Raw genomic sequence first — 27,678 nt, 5'->3', positions numbered from 1 at the left:
TGTTGAACAAAAACAGAAGGTCAAGTTTAGAAAATGGAATGTAGTAGGTACCCAGTTTCGGCTTTGCCCCTTTGCCAACCTCTGCGAAACGCGAATCGAATGACAGCAAAATGAATTTGGCGTATTTTACGTCATTTATGTGAATGACCAAAAAGCTGTCAACTATATCAAAACAAAAACAAAGAAGAAGAAGAGGTAGACAATAATATTCACTTTATTCTGTTCTGTTGTTGTTGACTGAGAGCAGAAAATTTACATCGCTTTTAGATATTTTTTTGATTTTAAAGCCGTCCATATAAATAATCCGGAATCAGGTTTGAGGCGTCTGCACCCGGCTCGGCGTCACAATGGACAGTTGGTGTCGGATCTGTATTCGCGACTCGAGCGGAGATCTGATTCCTATCAGTTATGAAATCGAAAACGTTTCGATAGAAAAGATGATAACTGCCTGTGCTGGTGTTGAGGTATTTTTGTTTTGTTAATATTATAAGCTAACTTGGCTAACTTCGAATGCGTTTTTAGATTGACCAACCGGATTTTCTATCCAAAAATTGCTGCGAACGGTGCGTGGAAGGATTGTACATTGCGTTCTGTATAATTATGCAATGCCGAGATTCTGATAAAAAATTACGTCAAATTGTAACCGCAAAGCAAAATGTTGAAGAAAACACTGATGAATTCAGAGACGCAGATGATTTAGAAGGTTTTGATAGTGCCAGCAACGATACAGAAGGCGAAACTCCAGAAGAACCGTGCGAAGAAAGGCAAACTAACAATCTGCAAACTTCTGTAGTGTCGACAACATGTTGCGCCTGCAGAACAGATTTTGAGACTGTTGATGCATTGACGGAACACATAAAGCTAGTTCATGAACCAGAGAAAACGGATGACGATCCCAAGAAACCGTTTCAATGTAATATGTGCTTTAAAAGATACTTTAACAAGTCGTCGCTGAATCGTCATAAACGGATGGCGACGTCGGCAGAGGGGGTTCGATTGCCTGAGCAGATAAATCCGGTAGAACACCGTTGTTGTGGATGTCGGCAGGATTTCGAGAGTTTGGACCAGTTGAAGAAGCACTCATTGGTGGAACATGCAGCCAGTAGAGTGGTTAGCGACGAAACTAAACCATTCGAATGTGAAATATGTTTCAAGCGTTACTCCAATAAAACATCCTTGGGCAAGCATTTTCGTGACAGATTTCTCGACCGGCAAACCCGAACCATTCGAAAGCTTAGTTCAAATCAATGTTGCGGCTGTCGTCAAAAATTTAATTCGAAGGACCAACTGCTGCGACATTCGAAACAGGTTCATGAGCCAGATCGATTGACGACTGGGCTCAAATCATTCGAATGTGGAATTTGTTTCAGCAGTTACTCTAGTAAGGAGGCATTTGACAGACATAAATACGGTAACACGATAAACCAGATGTACCGATGCCAGCAATGTAACAAAACATTTGTTAAACAAATCATGCTTCGTTTCCACGAACGAAAATATCACAGCGGTGTGAAGCAGGATGTAATTGGACCATACCAGTGTACGCGTTGCGGGAAAACATTCATGCAGCGAAGCTCTTTAAAGAACCACGAAAAAGATCACGAACGAAGCGAACGATTTGAGTGTTCCATATGCCAGAAACATTTCAGCAGTAAAGGCAATCTGCAAACACACATGAAACTGCACAGTATCCCGTCGGAACAACGGGCTAGGTTCGAGTGCCCGATTTGCCGAGTGCGCTTCAAGACTCCTAACTACTTGGAGGTACACGCAAGGGTACATACTGGAGAGAAACCATACACATGCAAGTACTGTTCCAAGCAGTTTGCCCACGCTTCAGGCCACAAGCAACATTTGCGCACACACAGTGGCATCAAGCCGTATGCGTGTCGCTTTTGCTGTCAAGAATTTACGAAACGGAGTAACATGCTGAAACACGAGAAACAACATGAAGCGAATTACCAAAAGCGGTAACCTGTAAAAAAAATTGTAGGTGTAAACTCTTCAAAACCGAAAGCGAAATATATAGTTGACTTGTCATGTATCACAAGTTGAATCATGTTTATTATCAGTACCTTCTGTGGAATCACAAATGCTATTAACAAATGTACATAATATATTGCCATTTTAAAAGTAAATGATTACCTCTTTAGTGTACGTTTCACTATTTACACTTTCTATATCTTAATTATTAGGTATGATGAAAAGAAACATCAATCGTTGCATCTCTACATTCACATTCACATTTATATGAATTGATTTTCTTCTACGTTAGCTTCCACATTGATTGATTTTCTGTCACAAAATAATTTAAAACGAAATAAATAGTGGTTGTCTATTGTTAAGACAAGAAGATTATGTACACAATATACTGACTGTTCTGTCATTATTGAACTGGTTTCTAAAAGAACCTATTCGGCTGACAAAACATGCTACGAATTGAATATTTTTTATTTTTGTTTAAAAAAAACTATGGCAAAACTAAATTTTGCAGTTGTCATTGTGCGACGATTCCTGTTTTAAATGCTCTAAAAAGCATATTAATTTTTCCGCTAGCATTAATCTGTAGATGATTACCAGGAGAAATCTTGTCTTCAAGCGAGTTATTGTACAGTTATTTTTAAATTAGTTTTGGTTTCCTGTATCAAGGTTGCTTCTTAAAATATGTTGTAATAAAACTCGTCTTCCACTGGATTTCCGGCAGGGCGGGACCCCGTTCACCCCATTATTGCCTCTATAATCTAACAGGAAAGTGTACTATAATGGTAACACACCGCAGCAAGTCGTTGTGTTCCGGTAGGATTCTCTGGACTACTCTGCAATCAGCTTGCTGGATGATGATGCTAGGGTTCATTCGATTTCCACTACTTCGACGTTCTCTGCAAAAAGTAGGCAAAGTGAAAGGTTAGTAACTGCACGAAAAATCTCACGGAAAATTCGGGAGCAAAATTTGGAGTAATGGTAGAACATGTTTTTAGTCACTTTTGTATTAACTTTCTCGTATAAATCCAAATGTGTTAAAAATAATATAATCTTCCATTGCTCCGTATTTGCTCGCTAGGATGTAAGCTCTTGCTAGAAGCAGTGATTATCTATAAAATTCTTACGCTGTGGCTGTTGGTTGCTTGGCTTTCTGGGTGTGATCGTTATACCGCTCCCTAATCGTTTCTGTGCCTGTACTGGTGGCCCCTGTAGAGTTAAAAAGAAGAAGAAAACAATCAACGTTATTAATTTAGTGCTCAACTTGCATGTCTTGTAATAGATTAAAATAATTTCGGCACAATCGTTTAAGTAAAGCAAAGTCTTGGTGCTATCCGGTTTTGGTCGGAAGCCTGCGCCAGAAGGCTAAGTGGTAGAAGATGTGGATTGGCTGTGGAAGAATATTCCTGGTACCATTGAAACGCCTGCATAGGAGGGAGAAGGGGTACGCAACGTTGAAGGCAGCGTAACGGCTGCTCCAATGTCGAGTGCCATAGCGCGACCAATTTGAAGAACCAAACCAGGAGGTGCAGGTGGCTGCTGCCGTGCTCTGAAATTTTTCTCAATTCTCGGTGTTTTACTGATGGCAAAGCGCAGAAGACGAATCGAATTGCTCTCTCGCCATCGGATGTTAGTTTCTCCGACAAGTGACGAGATGTTGCTTTTGCAGTGCTTTTCTGTTTTGCTCTGTCCCCGAGTGAGCGTCAGTTTTGTTTCATTTTTCTTTTTCTGCCAGAGCACTACCGAATATCTGCTCTCAAGGTCACGGAGCAGATTGTTTCAGTCCATATAATTGCCTGTCCCATATTCTCTTAGGGATACGGAGAAAATAAAGAGCGAAGAAAAGATTAGCTCTGCTTGTAGTTGTGCTCCCTCTGCGCAAGATGAGTGGCTATAGGAGAAAACGGTATTCAGGCATCATTCGGAGGGAGAGCAAACGGTTGAACAGAAAACGAACGTTTATAGTCGTTGCGAGAAGCAGTCTCTGTATGCTCGGAGTCGCATGCTGAGCGCGTCTACGTCTCAGAACACAGAGGTACAGGAATGCCAAGAGCTGCCCACCTTGAAAGTAGCATGGCGACTCAAATATTTACTCTTCGCAGATCCTTGACCAATTGCTGGAGTCAGCCACGTAGCCAGAGGTGGGGGCCAGGAGCCATATCTTGGTTCCTAATACATTATGTGCATATCTTACTGCTTATAAATATAATACAGTACAATACATTTAATGTATTGTAGGTCTAAACGAAAAAATATGCATATAAAACAGTCAAAAGCCCCCCCCCCCCTTCTGGCTACGTGGTTGGCTGGAGTTCATCCTGCAGATTCTCTATTCTCTATAGATTTCAAGGCGGCGTACAATTCAGTTAAGCAAAATGACAACAATTTCAAGCGGCTTAGGTTGAGAGCCTATTACGGTTTTCATTACCTTAACATGACAATTAGAGGAATTTCGATATTATGCTGGTTTCACCTGAACTAGGCTAATTAAGAAAAAAAAATTCTGGACCTAATTGGGAATCAATCCGATGTGACTACATCGAGAACTAACCGGCTGATGTCGCTAACTATAGAATCACAGAGGGATTAAACGCAATTAAATGTGGAAGATAATCCGTAAATATGGTTTTCCAATGGAACTGATGAAGCTATTTAGAATGACACTAGATGGATCAAAATCGTGCTTCGAAATAACGGGGGTATTGTACAGCTGGACGGTCTGAAATGGCAGACAAATAGTGAAATAGTGAAATGGTAGCAAATCTACCATTTCTGTCGATTAACTGCTATCCCTACATTCACGGCTGGGGTACGCCTAGGTTGTGGTACACAGACATGGGCACCTGCCCACTGCGTTTAAGATAAGCCCCATCGGCAAAATAGGGACCTTAGACAATCTACTGTGTCCGAAAATTAAACAGGTTATGGAAAATTAAAGATTAAATCGATCTGGACTATCTGAGCCAATGAACCTTGAAATCCGGGGGCTGACAAGGTCCGTTGGCCAGATACTGGCGAACACAAGACATGCTCTACTCTGACATACGAAGTGAAAATACTACTTGAGAATAAGGATTTGGATTCCTGCTGAGCCTAGGATACATGCGGCCCTGATGAAGCGGGGACCGATAAACGAAAGAATAATTGTAGTCAGATTTAGAGCACCTGACAGTAATCCAATGTTGTGCGTCAACAGATGCTGCCCGACCGACAGGAAAGAGTTTCAACAACCTGCTAAACACTGTTGCTGAGAAAGTTTCGTAGGGAAATATTCAAACCCACTTGGGCGCCTTCAATGTATCAAGTTGAACAGAGCGCTAGTCAATATACTGTATTTTAGCCGAGATGCTCAAAGCTGATCCATCTTTGTCAGCCCAGATGATGCGTCAGCTAGTCAGCCTTATGTAGGAAACCATAACTTTGCCGGCGGACAAGGTATTTTTGTCAAGGTGTCTGAAAACGGATACTTAATTGAAAGCGATAACTGGCGTGACATAACGTTGCTCTATATTACTCTTAAAGTACTCTGACGCGGATGCAAATTGGATTCCGTACTGGCCAATCATGTAAAAGTAAGCTGTTGGATATAAGCGTCTTTAAGACTTGACCCTTCTTTATCGACGCAGATTTCGCAGCTGGTTATTAGAGCACATGACAATTATGGGGTTAGTACAACGATACTAATGATTCCAGAAGCACCGCCCAATCGAGATCCGAATTTACGACGACTTACTTTTTAGGCCACCATCGTATCTCGAAGCAAACTGGGCGAGTCTGTGTAGACCATGTTACAAAGCTCCGCATCATATTGGAGCAGATCAACGAATTCCACGACTCTTCTATTGGTGTTCGTTGACTTTGAAAAAGCATTTGACAGACTCAATCACGACAAAATATCGGGCCTATGCTTTAGTTTTAGATAAGCTAGTCCATCTAATCGAAGCTCAGTAGGTGGCGTTCCAGTGCAATGTATTGAACAATGGCGCTTTGTCTGACCCTATAAGGGTGAGACTCCAGGGCTGCATATTATCATCGCTGCTGTTTCTCATCGGATGAGATACTACTGTTTTACCTGATTCACTGCGCTAATATACGTTGTGTTCGCGAGAACGTGTTGGTTCGAAAGGTGTCGAAAAATATCGCCCTTGTATTCAATTAACCGAATCGATCACTGAAAATAACGTACTTAAACGTAATATTTCAAGTGCTAGAAGTACGCAATAATTTTGTTGTAAAACTGAACTTTTTACAAATTACATGCAATAACAAAAGCACAACTTACAAAAAATCGTTTGTTATCGATTTTAGCCGGATATACGTTATAAACGAATAATTCGTAGATTACGTTTTATTGCAATAACATATATTCACTGTAAGTCAGGTAAGACAGTAATCGGAGCTATTGACAGTAGACCAAATCGAGAGTTGCCTGCTAGCTGCTAGCTGATGACACTGTCTTGTTCGCACAATGCCGAATCGTTGCGCAGAGCAAGTTAGATGACTTCCAACAAATTCTCATGAGCAAGTCTCACAATCAACGTAGCAAAGACTAAATCTATGATAATCAACACTGACAATCCCATCAATTTCACAATAGACAACAGGTTGAGTAAGTGGAGGTTATTCAATATTTTGGATCACTATCCAAAAACCGAATTTTCAGTTGCAGGCGTAAAATCCGTAGACAACGCAAACACTGCAGATATTTATCAATCGCTGTTTGCAATATATTAGTACCCGATGGCCAAACAACTTGATATCCAACGACCAACTACATCGTCAACGTTATCAAAGGCCGACAACAACAAAAAATCGGAGAACGTAGATGGAGGTGGATCGGTGGACACTTTGAGGAGAGGAGCGAACGAGATCTGCAGAAAAGCACTCGACTGGAAACTACAAGAACAACGAAAAAGATGCAGACCCGGAGGCTCATGGCGACGCAGCTTAACCAACGACATGATAACGTGTCCTGGGGCGGGTAACTGTCGATAGTGAAATTCTTGCTATCTTTTTGTTCCGTCGGACCGCCGTACAGTGGGACGGATTCAAAAAAAAAGTGAGACATAAGTAATAGCATCGAAACTTCAAGTCCTAGGTAATAGATGTTTCAGAAAAGTTTCTCCATTCAAAAAGGACTCTCTAGTGGTGGAAATTTTTTGGACATTAGGGGGTTTTTAAGCAGATACTAAAACTATTTTTTCAAATTTAAATCAGAAATGATTGCTATCTGCAGGAATTTTGTAGGTAAACTAATTTTAAGAAGCTTTCCATCTCTAACATGAAGCAAGTTATAGAGCCGAACTCTTAAAAACATCCTTAAAAACAGTTTTTTTAATCTAGCTCTTTAATTGCGCTTCGTACGCCAAGGATTTGCTTTTTTGGGAAAGGGAATACAACCGCCTGACGAAACATGACATTAAGGTTGTCACCGGGGACTTCAACGCACAGGTCGGCCAGGAGGAGAACCCTTACACAAGTAAACCTACAAGTAGAGTTCCATGGTATATATTCGGGTTAAATCTCGCACGGTTGAAGCAGCCTGACGTTACCAATAATTACACGTATTTACTCGAAGATACGCCCGCGAGGATTGTTGAAATACCATCAAAGTAGATCAACAGTGTGGCAGAGAACATCATCGGACACGTGAAATGAAATCAGTGAAACAGCTACTATAACGATGAATTGGCTGGTAAACGGCTGAATAATGCGTACCGTCGGTGCCTTGTGCACGTGTAGGCATAAAATAGACCCTACAGTGGTTCATAGCCTCTTATTCAGCAACTCCTATTCCTACCGCCTCGTGGTACCAGCCGGGATACGAGCAACTTTGGTGGAGATCGGGTAACCAACCCCGGTGGAAGCCAAGGTCGTATGCTGACAGGAAAGGAGGGCTCTTTCGAGCTTCGTTGGCCCTCCGGCGAAACAGGGGGTTGGTGTAGCAGGCTTTGCAAGCCGTCACCACGAAAAATATTAAAGCATGGAACGAAGAACAAATATATTCTTACTGGAACAATCGGAATAGACCCACGCGACGAAAAAGGACTATGGATTGGAAACTCGGGACGTGGAACTGCCGATCTCTCAACTTCCAAGGGAGCACTCGAGTGCTCTCCGACGTATTGAAGAGCCGCAAGTTCGACGTCGTAGCGCTGCAGGAGGTGTGCTGGAAGAGCTCAACGGTACGTACGTTCAGAGATGGACATACCATCTACCAGAGCTGCGGCAACACACACGAGCTGGGTACAGCTTTCATAGTGATGGGCGAGATGCGGAAACGGGTGATTGGGTGGTGGCCAATCAATCCTCGAATGTGCAGGTTGAGAATCAAGGGCCGATTCTTCAACATAAGCATCATCAACGTGCACAGCCCTCACCTCAGAAGTACCGATGACGACAAGGATGAATTCTACGCGCAGTTGGAGAGTGAATACGACCGCTGCCCAAAACATGATATCAAGATCGTCATCGGGGATTTCAATGCTCAGGTCGGCCAGGAGGAGGAATACAAACCGGTGATTGGAAGGTTCAGTGCACACCAGCGAACCAATGAAATGGGCCTAAGACTTATCGACTTTGCCGCCTCCAAGAATATGGCCGTACGTAGTACCTTTTTCCAGCACAGAATCCACCATAAGTACACCTGGAGGTCACCAAATCAGACAGAATCACAGATCGACCACGTTTTGATCGACAGTCGGCACTTCTCAGACATTATCGACGTCAGATCCTATCGAAGCGCTAACGTTGACTCGGACCACTACCTAGTGATGGTTAAGATGCGCCCAAGACTCTCCGTTGTGAACAACATTCGGTACCGACGCCAGCCTCGGTTAGATCTCGCGCGGCTGAAGCAGCCAGACGTCGCCGCAAACTACGCGCATTCACTCGAAGCTGCATTGCCGGAAGAGGACGAGCTGGACGAAGCCCCTCTCGAGGACTGTTGGAACACTATCAAAACAGCCATCAGCAGTGTAGCGGAGAGCTCCATCGGGCATGTGGCCCGGAATCAGCGGAACGATTGGTTTGACGATGAATGTAGGAGGGTGATGGATGAGGAGAACGCTGCGCGGGCGGCCAAGATGCGCAGTGCCACACGTCAGAACGTGGAAAGACACAAACAGAAGAAGATGCAGCGAAACCAAATCTTTCGGGAGAAAAAGCGCAACCTGGAAGAGCAGGAATATGCGGAGTTGGAGCGGCTGCATCGTTCTCAGGAAACGCGGAAGTTCTACCAGAAACTGAACGGATCCCGCAAAGGCTTTGTGCCGCGAGCCGAAATGTGTCGGGATAAGACTGGCAGTATTCTGACGGACGATCGTGAGGTGACGGATAGGTGGAAGCAGCACTTCGACGAACACCTGAATGGCGCCCAGGCGGAAAACCATGGCGGCGGGGAAAGCGATTTCGACGGTGCAGCAAACGGGGAAGAGGTGCCAGCCCCAACGATAGGCGAAGTTAAGGAGGCCATCATGCAGTTAAAGAACAACAAGTCAGCTGGAAAAGATGGCATCGGAGCGGAGCTTATTAAAATGGGACCAGAAAAGCTGGCCGTTTGTCTACACCGGCTAATTGTTAGAATTTGGGATACGGAACAGCTACCGGAGGAGTGGAAAGATGGGGTTATCTGCCCGATCTACAAAAAGGGCGACAAGTTGGACTGTGAGAACTATCGAGCGATCACCGTTCTCAATGCCGCTTATAAAGTGCTGTCCCAAATCATTTTCCGCCGTCTATCACCAATGGCGAATAGATTTGTGGGAACTTATCAAGCCGGCTTCGTCGAAGGTCGGTCTACAACGGATCAAATATTTACACTGCGGCAAATCCTCCAAAAGGGCCGTGAATACAGAGTTCCCACGCATCATTTATTCGTTGACTTCAAAGCCGCATATGATACCATCGACCGGAAAGAGCTATGGAAAATCATGGACGAGAACAGCTTCCCCAGGAAGCTCATCAAACTGATTAAATCTACGATGGATGGTACGCAGTGCTGTGTTCGGATTTCGGGTGGATTGTCAAGTTCATTCGAATCACACAGAGGGCTTCGTCAAGGTGATGGTCTTTCATGCCTGCTGTTCAACATAGCGCTACAAGGTGTTATGAACCGAGCGGATATCAACACGCGGGGCACGATATTCAACAAATCTAGTCAATTCGTCTGCTTTGCCGATGACATGGATATTATCGGCAGAACATCTGTGGCGGTGGCTGAACAGTACACCAGACTAAAGCGCGAAGCAGAAAAGATTGGGTTAAAGGTAAATACGTCTAAAACAAAGTACATGCTGGCCAGCGGAACCGAGGCCGAACGACACCGCTTGGGCAGTAGTATATTGATCGACGGCGATGAGTTTGAGGTAGTCGATGAATTTGTCTACCTTGGCTCACTGGTAACGGCGGACAATGATACCAGCCGTGAGATTCGGAGGCGTATTATCAGCGGAAGTCGTGCTTACTATGGGCTCCACAAGCAATTGCGGTCGAGCAGACTAAGTCCCCGTACAAAGTGCACCCTGTACAAGACGCTTATTAGACCGGTTGTTCTCTACGGGCATGAAACATGGACAATGCTCGAGGAGGATCTGCGAGTGCTCGGAGTTTTCGAACGACGAGTGCTAAGAACGATCTTCGGCGGCCTACAGGAGAACGGAGTATGGAGGCGGAGGATGAACCATGAACTCGCACAGCTCTATGGCGAACCCAGTATCCAGAAGGTGGCTAAAGCTGGACGGATGCGATGGGCAGGGCATGTTGCAAGAATGCCGGACAACTGCCCTGCAAAGATGGTGTTCGCCTCAAATCCGGTAGGAACAAGACGACCAGGAGCGCAGCGAGCAAGATGGTTAGACCAGGTGGAGCGAGATCTGGCGGAGAGTACTCGGTGTCCGAGGAATTGGAGAGCGGTAGCCCTCAACCGAGTTACATGGAGAAATTTTGTTCAACAGGCTTTGTCTTAGGACGGCAAGCCACCTAAGTAAGTAAGTAAGTAACGATGAATGTTGGATAAGGAGAATGCTGTGGGGCCTCGCAAACGGGTGCAGCGCCGCTGGTCAGAACGTCAGAAGACAGAAGACACCGCGAATCCGAATCTTTCGGAAGAAAAGGTACTGCCTGGAAAACCAGGAGTATGCAGAGTATGTGTATGGTAAATGGTATGGCATGGTCAAGGTATTATAACGTGACCGGCTGCAGTAAGCTGAACGCGTGGCCAAAATACCCGACGAAAACGTGGACCTCAAAGAGGTCGCCGAGACGGAAAATAACTTTTAGGAATTGCTGCATTCAACCTTCTCTTTGGGGTTTTAATAGCGCTTTCATTCAGAAGTTAAGAGTAACCGTGGGGTAACTATCTTTTTGGTCATTTGAAAAAGTTATTAATAAGCCATTCGGAAAGTAAAACTATGAATCTTATACAACAATGGTTTACTACGTTCTGAGTTAGAAATATGCATATTTGAATGCTTTAACAATTTAATCGAGTGATTTTAATATCGGGTGTAAAGGATCACCTGTACTACCATGGGACAGAGGGTTAAAAGGACTGAAAATACTAAAAGGGTTTTTGTTTTTGTTTTGATCCAACCTAGGTTCGCTCGTTTTTCACTCAGGTTTAACTTAATTTCACTCTCGGTTGAACTGGACATTTTTATAGTTTCAACTCTGATATTACCAATCCATCGACAACCCGAAAGTGTTTGTACCTATATTCTCTCGAAAGTGGTTTTTATTCACTGTTCCTGTTGGAACAAACCCAGTTTAAAAAACAAAATCGCTATAAGCATCACTGTCAATCACAAATCAATATTACCTGATTAGGTTTCTTGGCGACCGGTGGTTGATAAATCGATCGAACCTCACTGATGGTGATGGAGTTGTTTTTTGCCTTGAAACTATCTATCAGCGTGGGCTCTGGGGCCTTTCGCTTCCGTACTGTTATGCTGTTACCGATGGTGCTGCTACTCGGTGCGGTCGACACAATTCGACTAGTTGCTCCGCTAGCATTTCCAGCCAGCGTTGAATTCATTGTGGGCGATTGTGTTGTCGTTGCTGTTGCGGTGTTTCTCATCACTGGTGAAACCGGCGGGCTGCGAATTTACGATAATCAACCGTCGGTTAGTAATTGTAGAAAAACATTATACTTACAAGGTTCGCTTTGCAGCAGGTGCCATATGCGGCTTTACTATCATGTTAGGCCCGGAAACTACCTTCCGTACAGTGGCAGCGCCAGGAACTGTCTTAGTTATCACCAAGTCCTGCTTTCTTCCTATACTGCTGCTTAAAAGGGCCGGACTGATGCCAGGTGAATTACTGTTGGTATTGCTGATTGAACTGATAGATGGATTGTTCATTGCTATTCGCTGACCAGTGCTAGTAATTTTAGTAATACTAACGCTGTCCGACAGAGGAGACACTGTTTTTGTCATTCTTGGAGCAGAACTGGCGGAAACTGCACTGATAGGGGATTTCTGTTGTTTCTGATTGACACCTTGTAGCTTGGCGGCAGGTGAGGCGAAAAGTCCCACGGGATGTACTTGTTGCTGTGGTTGCTGTTTCATGGCAGCCAATGAACGTTGTCGGTTAGCAATCATCTGTGCAGCGGTTTTCTTCGCTTTAGATACAACTAAGTGGCTGGATTGGGATGCTAGATTCGTGGTATTTGAATTACTGTTGTTTTGATTCATTCGCTGTTGCAGTTCCCGGAGCTGTTGAGCGGCTATTGCCCCACGCGGCAGAGCTGCTGTAGACATACTTGTAGGTAGAATCGTGGAAGCGTTAGATGTTGCTGGGGATATATGGGCCGACCTTTGCTGCAAACCGAAAGATCCCTGCGAGGGCGACGTGTGAGAGTTGATGGTAGACATTTGCAACGATTTGGCACTGGTTATCACCGGTACTTGCTGCCGGGGAGGTGCAGATTGCTGTTTCAGAGTCATACTCTGCGACGATACTGACGGAGGTGTACGTGGTATAATGGCTTGATTTGCACCAGCAGGTTGTGGTTTGCTGAGATTCTGATGCATTAGTTGTACTGGCGAGGCACGGATAGGCTTGCTGCTGGCCGATCCAGGGCGCGGTAGGGCGTGCACCGGGGACGCCGTTTTGATGTTACTTCCGGGTGTGGATCCTGGTGGAACGATCGCCTTCATGCTTTCCACATTTTTTACAGCTATCGTCGGCTTTGTTAAATTTGTTATACTCTTTGCACCCAACATGATATTCTTGGATTGATCTTTCTGATTTTTCTCTTCTGGATACACAATGCCCATGTTGATTTTCTTCACTACTTTGTCTTTGTCCGTTGGTTTAGCCTGCCCTGTTGCGTTTATCGATGATGGATCTCGAACAATAATGTGCGGTCGAGGAACACCATCGTCATCCACATCGTCGTCGTCGCTGGCTACAACAGTTGTGGTTAGTGGAACTGGCTTTGCTTGGTTGGTTTCAATTGTTGCTTGTTTGGTGATGGGTGATGGCGATGGTCCAGTGGGTTTCGCCGATTGCTGTGGCGAAACAGTTGGATTCGGTGCGGGGCTGATATTTGGAGCAACATTTTTGACCACTGTGGAGTTGGTTAATACTGGTAAGGGCGTAGCCATTGACGAAACAGTCGTACTGGGAGTACTTCGCGGTGGTATTGGAATGGAGGGTGCGGGTAAGGGAGAATTTAGATGAGAGAACGGACCCGACGAAGCTGCCGAAGACATTGGCATCGGCTGTTCATTGAGCATATTGATAAGGGCGGCGTTGCTTGATGTAGCGGAAGTTGACAAGCCTGCAGCAGACGGCGGAGGATGCTGCTGTGAAGGAAGTGATAAACCAGGACTAACACCTGGAGCATTCGGAGGGGGAAATCCGTTGAATTGCTTTAATGAACTAAGCGCATTGTATGGTGAAACGCTTACTGCCGATGCCGATGTGCTAGGAGATCCTTGGGTTGCTGTAGTAGTCGTTACTGTACTGGAACTCATTCCGCTGGACATGGATTTAGCGTACAAATCCAAAAGTGTTTGTAATGCGGCGGTAGAATTGTAGCTGGTTGCTCCCGGAGGCCCCTGTCCATTCATTGCGGAAGGATATGCGAAATCCGGAATGCTGCTCGATGAACCAGGAAGGCTAAAATTGGGAAATGTCTGTTTGCCCATGATTGATGAATAACTCGGATCGTTCATCATGGAAAACGGTTGCTGTGTGTATGGGTACATTAGCCTATTCATACTAGAACCATATCCAAAATCACTTCGATACATATCGGCTAACGTTCCCGAAAGGCCAGGATAACTCATCGGTGGATAAGGTCCAATACCGGAACCTGGTGGTCCGGGAAATCCTGCTCCCATGAAACCAGGCATCATTCCCAAATTGCCCAAATAGGATGGTTTCTCGTTGTTTTGAATTTCACGCTCGTAAGCAGCCCATGCTTCTTTCTTCTCATCCTCGCTCAAATCTTGTTCCGGTTTATTCTCGAGCAGTGAATCATGTTCATGATATTTGAACACACATGCCGGGAAATTGCGCAATAACGAAGCTAACAAATCATCGGCTGGAAGAATAGGTGTTTCCCGCACTTGATCAGCTACCCGTGATAGACTGTACAGTTCGGCTAATTCTGAAAAGCTGTAATGCCGATCGATTTGCTGCTCGTCGACCACTCGGAAACTCATAGCCTGTTTCGTGACAGACCTTGAATACACTTTCTCTTCCATTGTCCCCATGGCCAACAACCGGTACACGTAACACTTCTTCTTCTGTCCCAATCTGAATATTCGGAAAATATTCTGCTGATCGTTAGACGGATTCCAAGATGTGTCCAGAATAATGACGCGGTTAGCTCCAATGAGATTTATTCCTTGGCCTCCAGCTTTTGCCGAAATTAGGAAACACTTTGTTCGTTTGTTAGAAGGATCGTTGAAAGAAGTGATCATTCTGTGACGGATAGTTTTCTGAGTTTTACCATCTAATCGATAGTAATCAATACCGGGCTCCCACGGTCCTTTGAATGCACTATACCCGTACACATCAGCCGCTGGATCCTTTTCCTGATTGTGTATCTTTGCCATAAAATGTTCAACCACATTTAGCACAGCAACAAAAGCGGAGAATATCAAACACTTTTCTCCTCTTTCATGACTTTGCTTCAATATCTCAAACATAACCCGTAGTTTGCCACTTGGGTAGAGAGATTCCAGATCATTGGCTTCCAAGTGTCTCCGCCACCAATCGTTTGTGACCGATAAAGCTCCGGAGGAAATGTCGTTGTAATCGTCGGGTCGATCATCATCCGAATCCGGTGTGGATGTCAACCGAAACCGGGCGTCCCGTTTAGTTTTTTCCTGAACAGCCGTTTCCCATGCTTTTTCCAATACTTTGGGGTGGGTCCAAATCTATATCATTACAAACCATCAAGTAAAAAATACCTTGTCATCATTGAACAGTTAAGATCCCCAATGTTTTACTCACCTTCCTAAGGGAAGTGTAATCGGCCAACAGCTTGAACTTTTTGCCCCTAGCACCCTCGACAATGTTTTCACCGGCAGGCGTAGTGTATTCATTCATTTGCAGAAACACTTCGTACATTTTTTCCTAAAATATTTGAACAGTGATTAATGGACATAATTTCCCCTTTGCTAAGATGGCACCAATTAAAGCGCAGGATGAAGTCGCATCAAGCAAGACTTACTTGTACGGGCGTAAGTGGAACGAACAACACATACTCAAACTTTTCTGGCAGGAACTCCTTCAGCACGCCGGCTTCTCGCCTCTGTTGGATAGACAGAGACAAAAAATCAATTAAGCAAATGCGTTTGGTTCAGTCGATAATCAAGTCAGAGAACAAACCTGAACGAATTTTGATAGTTTGTTGTGCAGTACATACGATCGTTGTTTCATGATTTTAATGGCACGATTGTCGGAGTCTTTATGCTGCCCATTTTTGATTGGATTCGCATAAAGGTTGTTGAATTCCCTGTCGCTTCCCAGGAAGGATGGTTTGATGAAGTTCACCATGCAGTAGTCTAAAACAACAAATGATCATTTCTTATTCGAAGAACTTTTGATTCGAATAATGCTTACACTCTTTCAAATTGTTCTGAATAGGCGTTCCAGTTAGCACGATCCTTCGGCGAGTTTTAATTTGTGACACAGCTCCGCTTATGGCTGATTTCTTATTTTTAATCTGATGCCCTTCGTCGCAGATGACCAAATCTGCACCAGGATTCAGCAGGTATTCGTCGACCTTTTTCTTTACGAAAGCAGCCTTCGCTGCTAGAATGTTCGAAGGTGTTCTCTTGCGCTTCTCGTAGTTTACCAGAACGCGGAAAGCTTCGTAACCGATTAGCATGCAACCGCACCGGTTGGCCGTGGACGAGTACCAATCGCTGAGCACTTTCAGTTTATCGTTCACGTCACTGTTGTCGGGGAAGTAGAAAACCTTCAGACGGGGACCGCTTTTCAGTGAACCGAGCCAATGTTGAATTTCATCGCTCCAATTCATTACAGTGCTTTTGGGGCAGATTACCAACACACGCCTGGTTTTTAGTTGAGGATAGCGCATCACCGTATGCAGTAATGTAATCAGCTGTAACGTTTTACCAAGTCCCATGCAATGCGCAAGAATACATCCAGAACCAGGGTGCTTGTTGATGTAATCTATGCTGCCGTACGTGTTATCGTACATAAATCGAACTCCCTCGCGCTGATGTGGTTTGAGCAGTTTAACAATGTCAGGATGTACGCAGATTGGACAACTGGTTTTGGAATCATAATCCAGCACCAAATCGCTTTCGTCTTGACCCGGTTTAAAGGTAGTCAAAAACTTTTTAAGATGGTCGTTCTTTTTCTTCAATCTTGAAACGCGTATTTCTTCATCTTTCTGAGCAGTTTTGGTTTCATCAGCCAACTGATCTTGGGTTAGCATAGTTCGAATTTTTCGCTGTTTATTCTCTTTCTCTTCCGTTTCGTCTTTCGTTTCTTCTACCTCGGGTTCACTTTCCGAGCTGAGACTTATGCAATCGTCTTCCTTCACATCCTTTCGTTTAATCTGAGCGCCACGTTTCGCGGTAACACTAAAATCAAAGCCTTCCAAAGGTTTTTCTTTCAGTTTCCGTTTCGGTTGGAACATCGACACGTCTAGCAATTCAACATCCGAGTCCTCGCTGGCAATACGTTCCGACCGATCGGTGACAGAACCATTCTCTCTGCCCGGTGTACCCCTCTCGCGATCCTTTTGTAACGTTTCATCCACTTCTCGAAACATTTTCTTACTAAACAATTGCTTGTCGATTGGATCAATGTTGGTAGTTTTACTTACACTAACTTTACTTTCTCCCGACTTCTCTTTCGCAGATTTTTCATCCGTAGTAACAATTTGTGTATCACTTTTAATGTGAACCGATTTTTGTAGCCGTTCTTTCATCTTTTCCATAGCTTCCTCATTGTCACCTTTTTCCATGCTATCATCGATAAAATTCTTTTCACTTTCTTTCACGATTACACTCTTTTTTGTTTCTGCTGTCTTCTCTCTGTCAGAATCCTCTTCATTGCTGTCGTCGTGATCACTTACGTCAGCTTTCTCTTCTTCCTCATCCTCATCACTTGCCGGATGATCTTTATTTAAACTCTTCAAAAACTTCTCCATCAGAATCGAGCCAGCGGAATCATCCGAATCTCCTTCTCTATCTTGTCGAAGCGCCTCCACAATGCTGTCATCACTGCCGGAGTTATTGCCGCTGTCGCTGCTGCTAAGCTGATTTAACATTTGATGTTTCATATTTTCATTGCACTTCTGCAGGAACAACTCTTCCGTTTCGAGTACTTCAGTGTCGCTGTCACTATCATCCGACTCGTGCTGCATTTCCACATCATTCAGTATGTCTTCAATGACATGATTCTTTTTCTTAATCACGACTTGTTTCTTTTTCACTTCTTGCGGTTTTTGTGGATACGCATTTCTAGCCACTTCCAAATTGTCTAAATTGCATAGCTTGTCAATCTCCTTCTCCCGTAGATTATCGTAGTATTCCTCAAGTTCCGATTCGGTCATGTCCTCTAAATTCGGCTGCTTCTCTTTTTTCGCATTACCACGATTTTCACTCTTTTGATCTGTATCAGTGTCATTTTTTGTGACAATTTTCTTTGGTTCGTCTGTTAAATCCACACTTGTGTCGTTTTTCTGTTCCAAAATATCCTGCTCTGTGCGCACCTCTTCCTCCACCAGATAATCCTGTACAACGCCTTCTGCAGCGGGCAGTATATCATCTACATCCAATAAAATATCATCGACCGGTGGTAGCACATCATCTAACAGCTCACTATCAGATTGCTCTTCCCCGTCTCTGCTACTGTGTGCCTCTTCATTTTCTTCATTCAATTTTTCCTGAGAGGGCACAACATTCTGGGAATCCACTATGCTCAACGATGACTCAAGCTTAACCGACGGGTCAAAATCTTCCTCGTCGTCCATTTTTGTGACAGATTCATTTCCGGTTTCATCATCGACTCCATCATTCCCATAATCGACACTGTCAGTACGAATGATTCGCTTCCGACAGACCGGCTCGGAATCGTTCTCTGAATATGGCTCATTTTTAACGGAAATATTTTCTTCCACTGTTCCGACTGCTGACGAAAGTGGAGACTTCGGCACTAAGTACTGCGATAGATCTGGTTCTGACGAATCTTCCTGATCCATTTTTTCGCCATCGCTTCGTGAATCAGTATCCTTTAAGCGATTGATGTTGTTGCGGCTTCTTGATGGAAATACATCCGAATCAGAAACATCATCTTTTTCTTCTGACTTAACTTTTTCTTGTTCAGATCTTTGCTTCAAATTTCGCAGTTTATCTCGCTCTAAACGTTTATTCTTTCGTCGATTTTGTCGCCTTTCGAACGCTTCATCGTCAGAATCAAGTTCAGGTCGAGTAACATCTGCAGAGTCGCCGGAGTCTGCACCATCGTTGGAAACATATGATTCCTCACCAACTGACGAATCACTGTATACAGCTTCGACAGCCGCCAAAGAGCTGAGCAATCGCTGTTTGCATTTCTCATTCAGTACCTTAGCTTTTTCGGCGGTAAGCTTTCTTCTCTCAGTTTGAACGGAAATACTAACTTTCTCTATGATTGGTGGGGTACTTTTTGCGGGGTGTTCTGTAGAAGAAAGACGTTGCATGCACTTTGTGAGTTTAGCCACAAATTCTTCCAACCGATTAGACTCATTAACATCCGATGGAGAGTCTTCCCGCTCTAAAGAAGCATCGTCTGTTTCACACGCAGGTTTCAAATTCTTACGGTATTCTTTAATCTTGCTGCCCCATTTGTCACACTCGTTGGCAAAGACTTCGCCATAGGCTATTAAATCATCTATACTAGTAATGCATAAATGTTTTGCTTTGTTTACTTCGTTAGACTGTTCAATTTTATTCTCATTTTTATTAGCATCCGAATCGCATTCCATCTCTGATCGATCAGTTCCAGGTACAGCATCTTCCACCTCTGTTTCCGCAGTAGGGTCTCCGCACTCAGCGACGTCACCAGTTTCATTCACTGGATCATGCTGCATGTCAACATCGCAACCATTTCCAGCTTCTAGTGGCTCCGAACGGTGAGGGGACAGTAGTTTCGATAAATCATTTGTCATAACATCCTCGTACGATGAAATATCGCCATCGCTATCAATTGACATTTCTTTTAAAACACCGTCACTTGTAGCCGGATTAGTGCTAGGTACAGCTTCATTTACCTCAGACATGGCTAGATCGGATAGAGAGTGACACTCTAACCGTTCTGAGCAATTCTCCGAGAGTACGACCGACAGATTGTCTGTTTCGGTTAGTTCTTGCTGCAAAACTGTAGTACGCGGAGCATCAATAGGGAGCTGCGGTATATGATCGGAAATATCTTGATCTGCGGGTAGGGGCGAAGCTACAGGAGCTAACTCTAGGCCAGCAGGGCATGGCTGTGCATCATTGGAAGGTAATTCCACCGGCACATTATCTGGCTCACCTGGTGTGAGAGCATCAATTTCACGACGTGATAAAATTTTCTCTTTAAGCGAATTCACATGCTCTTCGAGTGTTGCGATACTCCTTAGTGTTTCATTTATATCGTCCACAGGTGAACTGGCTTCTTCTAATAATTGTTTGGATATTTCGACCAGCGTTTGGATGTTTAATTCCTTTTTAATTTTTACAGCGCCGTGAGGTATTGCCTCTGTCAAGGAAGTCTGCGATGTATAGGCATGATCGTTTTCTACGGGCGTTTTGTCTTCATTCGGACCTTCATCTTCAACAGTAATAGGACACTGTTCTATTAGAGACATTAAAACGCAATCTTCATCCGTTTCACTCTCAGCGGCATCGGAGTCAAGGGTAATTACTTCACTACCCAAGTGATGGTCATCGTGATCAATAATTTCTAGATGCATGCCTGGCAAGTTTGATAGTCCAGCCTCTTCATCATCAGGAAAATTTATTACCGCTTCTTCGATATCGATTTCTCCTTTGATAGTAATACCGACATCATGACCAGTTTGGCAACTGGCTGCATCCGCTCCCAGCGAAGCCATTATTTCTGTTTGATCAAGACTCAACAATGCTTGTGTGTCCAACGATAGGTCATAGCGAACCATGAACCTTTCATTTTCTTGATCTTTGGGCGCTTGCGCAGCCACCGACATGTCAACATTTGCAGTTTCTTCCGTTTCACTATCAATGTCGTCGCCAAAAGTTTTCTGCAGTAAAGTCGCTAAATCAATCCGGGGAAGTGCCTTTTCCTCATCAGCTTCTGTTGAAGTTCGATCGGTAATTGCCACTACACCGCCCTCTGTTTGCTGAACAGTTGCGACCTGTGAATGCGACACCGCAGATACTGCCGCTCGCTCAAACACGGAATGGCTGGCCAAGGAATCGTGATCGCCACCATTGCCGTTCTCTTCGTCGTTCTCGTTGTCCGACGGTATAAAAACATATTCATCTCCGTTCTCCATGTTCAACTCGTCCATTTCGGTGATCTCCAAGCCATTGAACAGATCAGGCTCCTCGACAGCCGCGGCCCTGCGTTAGGCGAAAAAAATTAATGGTTAAAATCAGATGATTTTTGTCTTTTAATTCTATACTATTTCGGAAAAAAACTTAGTTGAATTTACAAAAGTATTTTATCATATACCCACATTCAGAATTAAACGTGACCACAGTTTTTTCTTTTTATTTAGTTAAAAAGGCCTACGCCATGACAAGGTTCAGTTTTATCGTACGGCCCAATACCGTGTTCCGTCAAATGAGCTCAAATTTCGTTCAAAATAACAAAAGATCTGGAGATCATCAAATCGGACAAAAATACAATCGACCAGATTTTGATCGACTTCTGGCATTTTTCGGACATCAACGACGTCAGATCCAATCGAGCCGCAAAGGATCTGCCTGGCAGGATGATACCGCAGCGGAGCTTATTAGGTTGGCACCCGCAGACAAAGCTAAGAATTTGTTTGCACCGGTAGATTGTAGGAATTCTGGATACAAAATAACTACCGTAGGAGTGGCATAATCGGGCTATCTGACCGATCCATATGAAAAACGAGAAACTAGACTGTGAGAATTATTACCGCTAGCAAAGTAATTTTTCAAATCATCTTGCGTCGACTCTCACCGAGTCATGAATAGATTCGTGGAAAGTTATCAAGCCGGTTTCGTTAAAAGATGGTCAACAACGAAACACAAATGTTTACGTTACGGCAGATCGTCCAAAAAGGCCGTAAATACAGCCCTCAATCACCATCTCTCTATCGACTTTAAAACTGCCTATGATACTATCAACCGCAAAGAGCTATGCAGGGTGTTATAAACAGAGCGGATATCAATAGTCGGGGCACTATCTTCAACAATTCCAGTAACTTCGTTCGCTTTGCCTATGACATGCATATTTTTGGCAGAGCCGGAGAAATGAATGGAAAGAGTTGTTTGTCCCATTTATAAGAAGCGTAATCGGCTCGAGTGCTGCAACTATTACGGCATAACGCTGGTAAATGCCGCCCACAACTTAATCTCCCAGATCCAGTTGCGCCGGCTATCACCAAATACATAACACTTATTAGGGAATTATCAGGAAGGCTTCAGGGGGCTCGCGCCACTACGGATCAAAAAATTTGTACCATTCGATGCATTTTTATTGACTTCAAAGCAGCATACGATACAATCGATTGAGACCAGCTGTGGCGGATTATGCTCGAACGTGGTTTTCGAGACAAACTGACGCAACTGATCAGAGCAGAGACCCTTCGAGACGCGACAAGGGTTGAGATAAAGTGACGGATTGTGATTCAATATCGTTCTTGAGGGTGAAACCTGGCGAGCGAGCATCAGAACCAGAGACTCGGTCTATAGTAAAAATAGCTTCTCCTAGGCTTATAGATACTCCTGTACTAGGAGGTACTCCTAGGCTTCACAGATCACTTCGATGTCATGGCCAAGACCCCAGAGCCCAGAGGCAATCTACACCAGACTGAAAACAGAGTCTAGGAGGATTATGATGTACAAAACCCCTTTCCGGAGTACAAACTGAAAGCGGAAAGTGATGGAGGCGTATAAATCACGAGTTACAGACACTGCTTGGAGAGATTTCCATCGCACATCTGACGAATTCGATAAGCAAGATGGCTCGACCTGGTTGAAAGCCAAATGGGGGGAAATTGGCGACTGGAGGCCCAATGTCGAGTTGCATGGGGGCAACTTTTCCGAACAGCACACGTCACCCCGGCTCTATGCCAATGTCGACGACGTCGAGGTGCACCTAAACTGACTGACACTCCGGAATATCCGTAGAAAACACTACCGGTGCCCTAAATTAATCATTTTCAATTTTTTGCTTGAAGTATGGAAAATGGGGTATTAGATTGCAGGACTATTTAAGACGATCTTAGCTGGATATTTGGACGTATTTTGAGTCAATCTGGGTACTTCAGAATGTCCGTTATCAGTCTGTCTGGGACGCAAAACAGGTCATTTTCAAGATGGTGAATTTTTCTATGAAAAATGGTAAATGGGGTATTAAATCTGGTAGTACCGTTGAGCATTAAGTTAAGCAGTTTACTATTTAACAAGTCACCACCGAACATACTTGCAATACGCACAGAAGCATTAGCCAATCTGTGCTTTTCCAGTATATTTCAGTTACGCTTAATAAAAAAGGAGCTCGTATCAGCACCTTTGCTTTCCTCGATTGTGGATCATCGTTAACCCTGTTAGAAGAAAGCCTAGCATCAGAGTTACAGTTAAGTGGAGAAAGGCGTCCACTTTGTTTGCGTAGGACAGCTAACACGTGCCGGTATGAAGAATCGGCCATGAAGTGCTGTGTAAAGTGAAAGACGAGCATTTTCTTCGAGGACCACTAACAAGTGAAGAATTATTACTAGTCAGCAATTATCAGTACAAATGTGCTCAATTCGAACACTACTAGGATGAGTTAGCGGCGTTGTCTGCAGGTAAACTCAATTTACTGAAAAGCAGCTACTTACACAAGCTTAATCCCTTTATCGATGACGCCGGGGTGATGCGTATACGCAGTCGCATAGACGTTTGCGATTTCGCTGGTGAGAAAACACAGTTTCCAATTGTATTACCACGTCGGCACCCACTTACCAAACTAGTGCTCCAGGATATCCATGAAAAATATCATCACCCGTGCAACGAAACTTTCGTCAATGAGGCTCGGATGAAATTTGACATTCCTAGAGTACGTATGTTATCGATGTACGGTCTTTTCGGGGACCAAATATCGACTCTGACTACTATCTCGCAGCGAGTAAGATACGTGCAAGGCTGTCGAACACGGCGAAAGCTCGCACTGAGAGGACACTGCGTTTCAACATCCAGCGGTAAACGGCAGACGGCGTAGCAGTGGAGTACGCCAGGAAGCTTAGCCAACGAATCGCAGAACAACAGATAGAAAGAGAAGATATAAATGGGCTGTGGAGGAACATCCATGGTGCCGTCGAAACAGCTACGAGAGAGGTGGTAGACACGACGCGTGGAAGACAGCGTAACAGCTGGTTTGATGCCGAATGCCAGAGTGACAGATGAAAAGAACCAGGCCAGGAGTCGCATGCTCACTGCGGCAACGCGTCAAAACAGAGAGAGGTACAGAGAGACTAGAGCTGCAGAAATAAGAATCCATCGTCTAAAGAAACGCGAGTACGAGGAGCACGTGCTCGCCGGCGCAGAGGAGCGATACGCCAGCAGTGACACACGGAGTTTCTATAAAACGGTGAGATGCAGGAATTTTGCCATGCCTGTAATGGGCAATGGCAGTGCTGACAACCTGCTTAACGACAAAACTGCGGTAGCAGCCAGTTGGAAGGAGCACTTCCAGACACTGTTGAATGGAGAGGTAAACGCAGAGATCAGCAAAGACAGGATAGGAATTGTAAGCGATGGTCAAGCTGTGGAGCCACCAACACAGAAGGAGGTTAAAAAGACAATCAGTGAGCTGAAAAACGATAAGGCTGCTGGGAAGGACGGTATCCCGGCTGAACTTCTAAAGCTGGGAGCGAGCGGCTGTACGAAGCAATTCACCGGATCATTGTCAGGATCTGGGAGGAAGAACAAATGCCGGAGGAGTGGCTGGATGGCCTCATTTGCCCAATTTTCAAAAAGGGACATCGACTGGAGTGTAAAAACCATCGAGGAATTACATTGCTCCATTTGACCTACAATGTGCTTTCCCGTAGCCTGTTCTGCAGACTGAGACCGTTAGCGAAGTCCTTCGTCGGCGAGTACCAAGCTGGTTTTCGTGAGGGTCGCTCCACGACGGATCAGATGTTTACCCTGCGTCAGTTGCTAGACAAGTTCCAGGAGTACAACTTGCAGACACACCATCTGTTTGTGCACTTTAAAGCGGCGTACGATTCAATTAAACGAAATAAGCTGTTGCAGATAATGCTAGAACATGGTTTTCCGACGAAACTAGTTACGCTGATTCGTGCGACGCTGGACGGATCCAAATTATGCGTTAGAATAGCGGGTGAGACCTCAGTTGCTTTCGTGACGTTGGATGGACTAAAGCAAGGGGATGCACTCTCTAACCTGCTATTCAACATTGCCTTGGAAGGCGCATTACGAAGGGCAAACGTGGAAAGGAATGGAACTATCATCACGAAATCTCACATGCTTCTTTGTTTTGCGGATGACGTCGATATCATCGGAATCAACCGTAGAGCAGTGGAAGAGGCTTTTAGGCCACGAATCAGACTTTCTACGGATTACATAGCCAACTGAAGTCCCGTAGTCTGCATATTCGCACAAAACTGGCGCTCTACAGAACACTAATCCTCCCGGTGGCCCTTTACGGACACGAATCATGGACGCTAAAGGAAGCTGACCGACGAGTGATTGGGGTTTTGAGCGTAAAATTCTGCGATCTATACTTGGTGGCAAAACGCAGAATGGAGTGTGGCGCAAACGCATGAATCACGAGCTGTACCATATACAAATATGCTGATATAGTGAAGGTAATGCAATGTGGCAGGAGGCTGGACACGTGGCCAGAATGCCCGACGAAAGAGTAGCCAAAACTATTTTCAGCAGAGAACCAGAAAGAGACCGTAGACTCCGAGGTAGACCCCGCACCCGGTGGGTGTGTGCTCTCGAAGACGATGCACGTTCAGCTGGTGTTCGTGGGGATTGGAGAACCGCAGCCCAGGACCGACGGTACTGGAGGACCATAATTCGTTCGGCGCAGGATCGGTAACGGACCGTTGCCACTAAGGTCAATTAAGTAAGTAGAGTACGTGTGACAGAGTTAGAAAAGAGTGTTCCTGTTGTAAAATACGTTCAGCTAGGCCCGACCCACCTATGAGTGATAAATATATTGATCTATTTTGATATTATCTGGATGTTTATTTTCTGTTCTAATTTCCTGCAATATCTCTATTGAGTATAGCGGCTATTCGTGCTTCTGTGTCGAGTCTTTATTCTGATCTTGTTCTTCAAGTTATTATAATAGGTCATTATGTGGAATGTTGCTGGCCAGTATATCACCTATCAAATGTCAAGTCTTCATCAGTGTAGAACTCAGCATAACAAAAGAATAAGAATAAACTAATTATAGAATAAGAATAAACCAACAGAATAAGAATAAACCTACTCAAGTTAATTAAATTGTGATCTGCGAAACCACGACCACTCGCTTGCTAAACAAACTCTGTTACCTTGCCACGGAACCCCTCCAAATACCTCAAGTTCTGACGAACCTTCAGTGTTGATAATATAACTTAGAATTATGAGGTTGTACCTAGTAAACTGATTCTGGGAATCGATATTTGAAAAAAAAAACGTTCAAAATAAATTATTTGACGATTTGGGTTGTATCAGTGAAATTTCTAAAAAACTAAGTGACTTGATTTGCTGATACTTTCTTCTAAGGTCAGGTCATACCTAAAACAATCTAATTATTAGAGTTATTTTCAAAAATAAAGCCAGCTTGGCTCTAACTTAAAAAAAAACAAGTTATGTGATATATTATGTATATTAGTTATCCGCAAGACCGGGTAAAAAGAAAAGCACGACAAAAACAACAGAAGCGAAAACAAAAAAGCGTTCAGCAACAGTACCGTAAAGCTACAACGAAAAGGTGAAGAAGAAAGGCACACATAAAAACTATAACTCTTTTTTTTGTCGCCAATTTCACTAGTACGTAACCGCACACATTCTCAGAAAGTGCACATAAGCTATCTTCTTTTAACCTTTTTATTCAGCACTCTCCCGGGCATCTGCATATTGAATGAAAAATTAATATTTTATAACCAGTAGGTTTTTTTCACTCGATGCATTTTGGTTGACCATACATGCATTCATTCATGTCTACTTATCTTCAAAACAAACAACTAAAAATGAATCAGCCTATAAACGTGTATTAATTCCAGTAGCTAAGTGAAAAATCGATATTTTAATGTTTACAGTTCCGACACTAGAACGTACAATTTAGCCTACGCAAGGACAGTTTGCTTTCTTACATTTCCATTCGTCATCCAGAACCGAGCTCTGCTTTTCATTGGACACATAAACTAGTCGAAACTGCAGATGGTTTGGATTTTTTATAACTGCTGACTAATTCGTATTCCGGATCACAAGCAGCTCCACCTATAAATCCAGGGTAGCTCAAACCCTTGCAGCACGGAAAATTATTCTTCCACTTCTACTGTCGCTTGGTTTTCCTTCTTAGCTTTTGGGCCCACACAATTTTTCAGACTAGTTTAGCGCTTTGATAACTGGTGCACTTTAACATCAACCACTTCGAATGCTACGAACCAACACTATATTTCTATGAAAAGTAGTTTTTAACCTAACGTCGTTTACATTACCGCCGAATTGTAACAGTAAGCACTAGTTTTCACAAAAATACTTTCTGCACATCACGATCGCGACACCCGACACACCGCGAAGAAAACTTAAGATGGAGAATCTAGCGAAACTGGCTGGCTTTTGCTTTACTACTACCGTCGTCGTCGAGCGGAGACTTTTCTTCTTTTTATGCTCCGTCCGTCAGTGACGACTCTGACAAGGCAGTACATCGAAGACAAAAGCAAAAGTAATGCGATGTTTTCGCACGTCACGTTTCCCGTTTGCTTACAATCAGCAAAGAACATCTAACCAAGGTATCTTATGTTGCGTAATGCTAAATCCAACAGATTTAAATAAATAC

At 44.0% G+C, this 27,678-nt stretch overlaps 2 protein-coding genes across 2 annotated transcripts; one reads left to right on the top strand and one right to left on the bottom strand.

The window, feature by feature from the left end:
- Positions 1-386: 386 nt before the first annotated feature.
- LOC128739236 (zinc finger protein ZFP2-like) lies at positions 387-2,218 on the top strand. Its single transcript, XM_053834695.1, has 2 exons — positions 387-464; positions 523-2,218. Exons 1-2 carry the CDS (start codon positions 438-440, stop codon positions 1,972-1,974), a joined length of 1,479 nt encoding a protein of 492 aa, XP_053690670.1. The 5' UTR covers positions 387-437; the 3' UTR covers positions 1,975-2,218.
- Positions 2,035-27,444, bottom strand: LOC128739228 (transcriptional regulator ATRX-like). The gene is made up of 9 exons (XM_053834683.1): positions 26,990-27,444; positions 16,060-21,038; positions 15,826-16,001; positions 15,668-15,748; positions 15,448-15,570; positions 12,133-15,371; positions 11,798-12,074; positions 3,108-3,189; positions 2,035-2,879 (listed from the first exon to the last, which is right to left on the bottom strand). The coding sequence occupies exons 1-9, from the start codon at positions 26,995-26,997 to the stop codon at positions 2,851-2,853; spliced, it is 8,994 nt and encodes a 2,997-aa protein (XP_053690658.1). The 5' UTR covers positions 26,998-27,444; the 3' UTR covers positions 2,035-2,850.
- Positions 27,445-27,678: the final 234 nt, after the last annotated feature.

Source organism: Sabethes cyaneus, chromosome 3 (assembly GCF_943734655.1).
Source record: "Sabethes cyaneus chromosome 3, idSabCyanKW18_F2, whole genome shotgun sequence".
Taxonomy (NCBI): Eukaryota; Metazoa; Arthropoda; class Insecta; order Diptera; family Culicidae; genus Sabethes; species Sabethes cyaneus.
Note: the sequence above shows the minus strand (reverse complement) of the source record. Positions and strands in the feature narration are given on the sequence as shown.